This window comes from Penaeus monodon, chromosome 40 (assembly GCF_015228065.2).
Source record: "Penaeus monodon isolate SGIC_2016 chromosome 40, NSTDA_Pmon_1, whole genome shotgun sequence".
Lineage (NCBI taxonomy): Eukaryota > Metazoa > Arthropoda > Malacostraca > Decapoda > Penaeidae > Penaeus > Penaeus monodon.
The window spans coordinates 18,556,721-18,563,982 of record NC_051425.1 but is presented as its reverse complement, the minus strand read 5'-3'; the positions used below and the strand labels follow the sequence as shown (position 1 = coordinate 18,563,982).

At 34.7% G+C, this 7,262-nt stretch overlaps 1 protein-coding gene across 9 annotated transcripts in view; it reads left to right on the top strand.

Annotated features, from left to right (window-relative positions):
- The window catches only part of LOC119597883 (poly(ADP-ribose) glycohydrolase-like), a 17,041-nt gene that overhangs the window by 8,433 nt on the left and 1,346 nt on the right, over positions 1–7,262 (top strand). For all 9 annotated transcript variants that reach the window (XM_037947550.1, XM_037947545.1, XM_037947546.1 and 6 more), the window contains 8 exons: positions 75–154; positions 841–997; positions 1,156–1,286; positions 1,482–1,672; positions 2,354–2,458; positions 2,599–2,728; positions 2,873–3,004; positions 5,846–7,262. The exon at positions 5,846–7,262 is cut by the window's right edge and continues 1,346 nt beyond it. In XM_037947550.1, the coding sequence (XP_037803478.1) occupies positions 75–154; positions 841–997; positions 1,156–1,286; positions 1,482–1,672; positions 2,354–2,458; positions 2,599–2,728; positions 2,873–3,004; positions 5,846–6,357 (1,438 nt within the window). In that variant the 3' untranslated portion in view covers positions 6,358–7,262. The remainder of the gene's footprint in view (positions 1–74; positions 155–840; positions 998–1,155; positions 1,287–1,481; positions 1,673–2,353; positions 2,459–2,598; positions 2,729–2,872; positions 3,005–5,845) is intronic.

Below are 7,262 nucleotides of genomic sequence, written 5' to 3'. Positions count from 1 at the left end.
AATGTATAGGGCATTTAAGGTTTGGCAGAAGAAAAAAAAAGTTTGAAATACTGTAAGATATTTAACAATTCCAGATTGTTTTATCCCCGAGAGAAGAGATCGATGGAGAAAATAAAATGCTTGATAAATTATTTTAGAAGAGTCACTAGTAAAGGTCAGTGTAAAATTGCTATTGTTGTAAACCTGAAGAATGAAAAGAGCTCAATATGACAAATGTAGAAAATATATGTGAATGAGAATGAATAACTTCGTAATGTAAGTGTCATTCGTATAACACAGATATAGCATAGAAATATGTCAGTTACTCTGCTCTTGCTTTGTGAAAGTATTCATTCTCATTCATATCTTTTCTATATACTATTGTATACCTCTTTGGATTGCCTATTTTCTGTCCCTACCAGAGGCATATATAGGTGCTATTAAAATCCTTTCCTCATTGAAGCAGTGCTAAAAAGATTTATCATATCTTATTTATTTCCCTCTCTCTTTCTCTCTCTTTCTCTCTCTTGCCCTTTCTCTCCCTCTCTCTCCTTTTCTCTCTTGCCCTTTCTTCTCCCTCTCTCCCTCCTCCTCTCTCTCTCCCTCACTCTCTCTCTCTCTCTCTCTCTCTCTCTCTCTCTCTCTCTCTCTCTCTCTCTCTCTCTCTCTCTCTCTCTCTCTCTCTCTCTCTCTTGCTCTCCCTCCCTTCAGTGCTTCATACTAGTTTCTCTCCCCCCCCCTCAACCCCTCTCCCACTCTCTCCCTCTCCGCCACCTTTTAACCTCTCCCACCCCTGTTCCCATTCACCAGTGAAAAACCTCATTATAGTCAAGCATTGCAGATGTGTTCCATGCTTTTCAGAACCAGCTGGTACTGTGACGTTCACCAGGCAGTATGTTAACCCCCATAATATGCCCTCATGGGAGGCCTGTTCCAAGCCACTGCCAAAGCTCCATGTAGACACCAAAGGACTGATAGAAGAGCAGATGGGACTTCTTCAGGTTGATTTTGCAAACAAGTAGGTTTTGGGATTGTGTGGCCTTGTTTAGTAGAGGGTGATCAACTTTTGTTACAGTGTTTGTTTGTCTTCGTATTTATTATGTGTTTGCTAGCTGTTATTCGTATTATATATATATATTTTTTTTTTCCTCTCTCACCCTTTTTTCATTTTCCAAGGTATGTTGGTGGTGGCGTCCTTGGCTTGGGTTGTGTCCAGGAAGAAATACGCTTCGTGTTATCTCCGGAACTCATCGTTTCAAGACTCTTTACTCAAGTTCTGGACAAAACAGAGGCCCTCATTGTATTAGGTAATGTTTTTTCCTCACTTTTCAAAACTGTTCAAAGTGTTGTGATAAGAATAATCAGGTTTTTTTTTATTTATGATTAAGAGATTCTAAAACATTTATTTGTATCATATTTATATACACTAAGTATTTTGTTTTATTGGTTTTTATATCTGGTTTGTAGAATGATTCAGCATTTTCGTAACTATTTTTAATTAGGTGTGGAGCAGTTCAACAAAGGTGTTGGATATGCATCTAACTTCCGCTGGGCAGGATCGCACAAGGACACTACACCATGGGATCCTTGGGGACGCAGAATGTGTCAGGTCACAGCCATTGATGCCCTTCACTTCACAAAACAGCCTAGAATTCAGTACAGGCCAAATTTCATCCTAAGGGAATTAAATAAGGTAATGCAAAACTTTTTCCTTCTTTATTTATATATTGTTATTATTGTTATTATTATTGTTATTATTGTTTTATTATTATTGTTATTATTATTATTATTATTATTATTATTGTTATTATTATTATTATTATTATTATTGTTATTGTTGTTATTATTGTTCTTGTTGTTGTTGTTATTATCATCATCATTATTGTTGTGAATACATTTTTTTATTATTATTACTGTTATTATTATTATCATTGGGTAAAAGAATATGGTAGATTTAACTAATTTAACATATTTCTCTTTTTGTTCTTCATCTCCTGCTGTTGGTGCTGCTGCTTTTTTCATTCTCTTTTTCTTCTTTCTCTTTTCTTCTGTTTTTCATTTATTTTATCCCTTTTCGTTGTTGTTTTTATTCTTATTTTTCTCTTTAGTCCCCTTTTTGAGAGGTAACGTAAATCTTTAACCCCAGTATTCAACTTCTTTAATTCAGTACTTGTGCTTGCCTGCATTTCCTTCAGATTTCTTGCATCATTTAGGAAGATGAATATTTCAGCTGCTTGTTTCTGTTTGACTGTTCTTGCTTCTACAGAGGTGGTGAAAGCAGGGCAAAGAATTTGCTTTATGTGTTGTTATTTTACTGCATACATTTACTGTATGATGTATGTTTACAAACCTTTTTATGATGTCTCCCTATCAGGCCTATGCAGGATTCCAGGTGATGGAGGGAAGTTCAGGCTCCCCTGTAGCTGTTGCAACAGGGAACTGGGGTTGTGGAGCATTTAAAGGCGATTCGAGGTTGAAGGTATTTATTTTCCTGTACAGTCCTTTTGATATTTGATTAATTAGCTTAGTTTTAAATTGCTTATATATTGCATTTTACACAAATATAAACATCTATCAGTTGTGATCCTGATTTTTTACATTTGGCTTTTTCATCCTCAGTCACTTATTCAGCTGGCTGTGTGTGGCTACATTGGCAGAGATGTTGCCTATTTTACATTTGGGGATCAGAAACTGAGGAACGACCTATCCACAATGCACATCTTCCTTACAGAGAATAATGTCACAGTTGGTAAGACTATTTGCTTTCTATAAAGGTATAAAGGGTTTTAAAAAGATTATAGAGATATTATTCATACACTGTAAAAGAGATTTAGTTTTTAAAAATTTGAAGTGATAGATTTGACTAACTTTGTCACAAATTATCTTCTTCCAGGTGAATTAGTGCAGGTGTTAAACCATCATGGTTCAAGAGATTGGGCCGATGGTTCTGACCTGTCTCATTATATCTACCATAGCCTAGGTGCCTATGATTCAGAAACTGATAATGATACTGAGGAATCAAAGGGTAAGTTATGATTTTATGAGAAGAATAAATTTTGTCAGTAGAATTTTACATTTGCAATGGAAATGTTCATATCATTCATTTTCTGCCAGCAGTCTACCTACATTCCTTATTAAATGTGACAACAAATTTTTGAAGAAACACTTATTGGATTTTTGCAGTAGGCCTAGGTAGGCTTCTACTTTTTTCTGTTTCTGCTTTCATGCAAACATAGTTTTGATCGTAGCTGGCCCTGTAGTGTAAAAAAGGCTGAAACATTGTGGAGATGCATCTGATTAAGGGCAGTAGGCAGGATAATGCATTCTATCAGGACACTAATGTTTTTTGTGTGGTTAGGTCATAAGATGATGGCCTCTGCTGGGTCAGACTTGGTCACCCATGCAGACTGCTGCTTGCCTACATAGTGTGGTCAAGGAAGGCCTTTCCTTGGTGATCAGGCACTTAGTGAGGGCAGGCACGAGTAGAGCATTAAGGAGGTGGGACTTTCCATTCTAATTTTTAAAAATAAATTTGCACTAGGTAGAGACAGCACAAGCAAGTATTCATTGTAGTAAAGAAGGCCACTTAATAAGATAGTACTGCAGGAAGTTGACGATGATGTAGTTGCTTTAAGCTTTACATGTCACCTAAGTTTTTAGGGTATAAACATTTGTCAAATCCATTTATGACATTTGAAGTCATGCATGGACAGGTGTACAATAGTATGCCTACTTCATCCATGGGTAATTATCTGGCTTCTAGTAGAGGACACAAGACCTCACCCAGACAATCGGGACATAAAAAGCCACAGTGAGATGTCCCCTGTTATCTGTGACTATTGGAAATAATGTGAAAACATGTCTCCATTGCTAGTGGGTTATGAAAGGAAAACATAAAATATAAATATAAAGTTTATATGAAACTCTGCATCACCAAAGCAGACAAAACATAAGTGTGACATTGTAAGGCTGCAGCTGTGTAGTGGAGGGTCATGATACAAATTAGTAGAGTTCCCATTACACTGAACTTTCCTAAATCTTGCAAGTATTGATAGCATCAATAGGTTCAGTCATTGTAAAATTGTATACAGGTTTTTATGGAAGCATTTTCTACAGAGTGGAAAGAATATTACATTTATATTTCTTTTTATTCACTGTAAATTTTATGGGAAAATGCAGTCAATTTCTGACTATAGTGTATGTAAAGAATATATTTCTAAAGAGCACTTTCTGTAGAGAGCCTACTTACACTTTCATAGTTGAATTTCAAAAACTTTTTGATAATGTACAAAATATATTTGATTACTGTGATTAGATAGTAAGCGAAAAAATGGTGCCTGTTTTTTTAAATACTGTTAACCAAAGAAGATTACATAGATGTAAGGAAATGTCTTAAATACTGAAGCCAATAGATCAGCTTTTCAGACAGCATAGTAGATCTCCGTAAAGCCCAGTATCTCAGCAACCCTTTTTTTCCCACTTTCTTTCATTTAACCAACACCATATTATTTCTTTTGTTGTGATGTAAAGGCAGTAAGTAGATCCTGGGTTCTTCAGTTTAATTTTATTTCTGTAGTTCACATATTCCTTACCCTGTTATCAATCCAAGGCTAGTCCAACTATCTTAACTTTGTGAAAGAAATGGATGATGTTAGTAATGAACTTGTAGAAAATGCATATTGATGTACAGCTAAAGGATTTTTTCATGCATGCTGTAGAATGTTATATGTGTAAGTCAGCAGGCTAGTAGAAAATAATTTCATAATGAGTTCATAATGGTAATTAAAAGATTTTTGTTGGTATTATCATGTGCGAGATTATATATTTTTTATTTGTTTGTTAATTCTGTTGTGTCAGATCTCAGATGTATTCTGTTGATCATAAAATTTAATCTGTGGTATATCGGTGTTACATATTAGCTTTATACATTAATTTTGTTGTGGTTTCAATAGCAATATTTAATATGGTCATGCAATTTTGTATCGTTATATTTCAAAATTTGCCCTGGGTTCCATTATGCTTTATGAAGAATCAAGCACTTTGGAATTTTGCAGTATCAGAATCCTATGATTTGTCACCAGATATGGTAACACTTGCATAAGTCATTAAGAAGTTATTGTATAGCCAGATATATGACAATGAGACTCATGATGAGTAAAAAAATATATTGTTTATATTTCCTTTCTTCCTTTTTTTTTGTTCTTGATCTGGCTTAATATTTGGTATGTTATTTTTGTCATACACCAATTGTCACCAGGGTACATGCCCGGTCCACTGTGGTTTTGTTTTGTGAATCATGTTTATACATAGATGCCTCAAGTGCTCAGTCACCATAGAGTTGGTTATTAGGCATTCGTGACTTCATCTGATTTCCCTGTTTCTTGAATTTTTGGGAAAATGTTTTTTTTCTAATGCTACATATATGGAGACAATTATTATTACCTTTGACTTTATGATTATAGTCATTAGAATACTAATAGCAATAAAAGCAGATTTTCTCAAAAATCAAGAAAAAATAAAACAGTAGAGAAAGGCAGGACTAGTAATTAACTATGTGTGAACACAATAAATAAAGTAAAATCTCATTGGACATGGCATGTATCATCATCATCATCATCATCATCATCATTAACATCAACGTCAACATCAATCATTATTATTGTTGTTATTATTGTATTATTGATATCATTATTTTTTTATATTGAATAGTGTTATTCCTGTCATCAATAATAGTTATCACTGATTGACATTGTTCTCTGTCTGGACCCTTTAAGAGAAAAAAAAATTCAAGGGAGTGTTACCCATATTCACTGTCAACCATTACAATTGACCACTGTTGAAATGTTTGAGTTTGCTGTGTTTTCAGGACCAAGTAAAGAACCCAACAATAGGAATTTAATAAGCCACGGAAGCTCCTACACCACCACCTCCTCCTCCTCCTCCACCTACTGCACTGCACGCAAAACCGCCAGGAGTATCACAGACTATTTTGGCAAGTCCTCTTCATCAGTTACGAATAAAAACCACCCGCTGAATGCCAAGCCCCAGTCATCCTCATCATCAGCAGCAGCAGCAGCACTCCTGAGCAAGGTTCCAAGTGGTTCATCATCACTCACAGAGGAGAAGATCCTGCAGGTGCTAAACGAGTGCGATCGGCTGGTCGAGGGCCAGAGGTCAAAGGGTCAGCAGAGTAGTCCAAGCACCGTTAACCTAGACAATAGAAAAGGAGGTCACAGTTCAAGCAGTTTAATAGAAAATGTGAAGGGTGAATTGAGGAAGATGAAGGACGCTGAGGGGAATAGCATTTCGTCGGAAGCTTGCGAGTCGAGTAAGCTCCTTTCCTATTTAGATGACATAGATAAATGCCTAGCGTCATAGGCTCCATGCTTTCTTATGTTATGCTTGCTACTCACTACCATTTTCTTTCTTTCTGTTTCTTTCTTTTTTTTCTTTTTTTCATAGATAGGAAAAGTTGAACCCAATGAAGACTAGAGAAATGAGTTTGCTGTACAACAGTGTTTATCGTATAGAGTCAATAGAATGAATTAATAAATGAGTGAATAAGGATAGTTGTGGATTCCAGTACAAAGGAGAAAGTTGAGTAGCACTGCATTAAAGCTGGAGTTTCATATCTTTGTATATCAATCTTAGGGTCAGATTATCTATTTTATTCTGTTATTTGTATTTTTGGGATAATATGCTTTATTTTTGTTTTAACATTTTAAAAGACACTAGATGTTCTTTTTCAGTGATAAGTATAGGTACTTATTTATTTGACTTTTATTTTGATATTATTTTAAAAGAGATTTGAGTAATTTTTTTACTAGATATCTGCCAGATTGAATAAACAATGTCTAGATAAATGTGTCTGTTTGAATACTGACCTTGTATAGCGCACTTGGTTTCTGATGATATACTAAGAAATTTACTCAACACAAATTTATAAACATAGTTTTCTAAGATACATTAGTCATTTTGTAAAACAAAATGGCAAGAGTACCAGTCAGATAGTTGTAGATTTGAATCAGTAATATCATAATACTTCTGTACAAAAAAGGTGTATATATTGAAATGAAAGACCTCTCAATGCAGTAGATGCAAGTGGCATATTTTCATTAAATTTTCATCCAAAGGTTTATATTGAAATCTGATCAGAAATAATCATAACATAGTAATTACATTTCTTGTGCTGTGAAGTTAAACACTCTTATATATACCTTCTTCTACATCTGTTATTATGATACACTATTTGAACTATTTGATATGATATTTTACTCCAATAA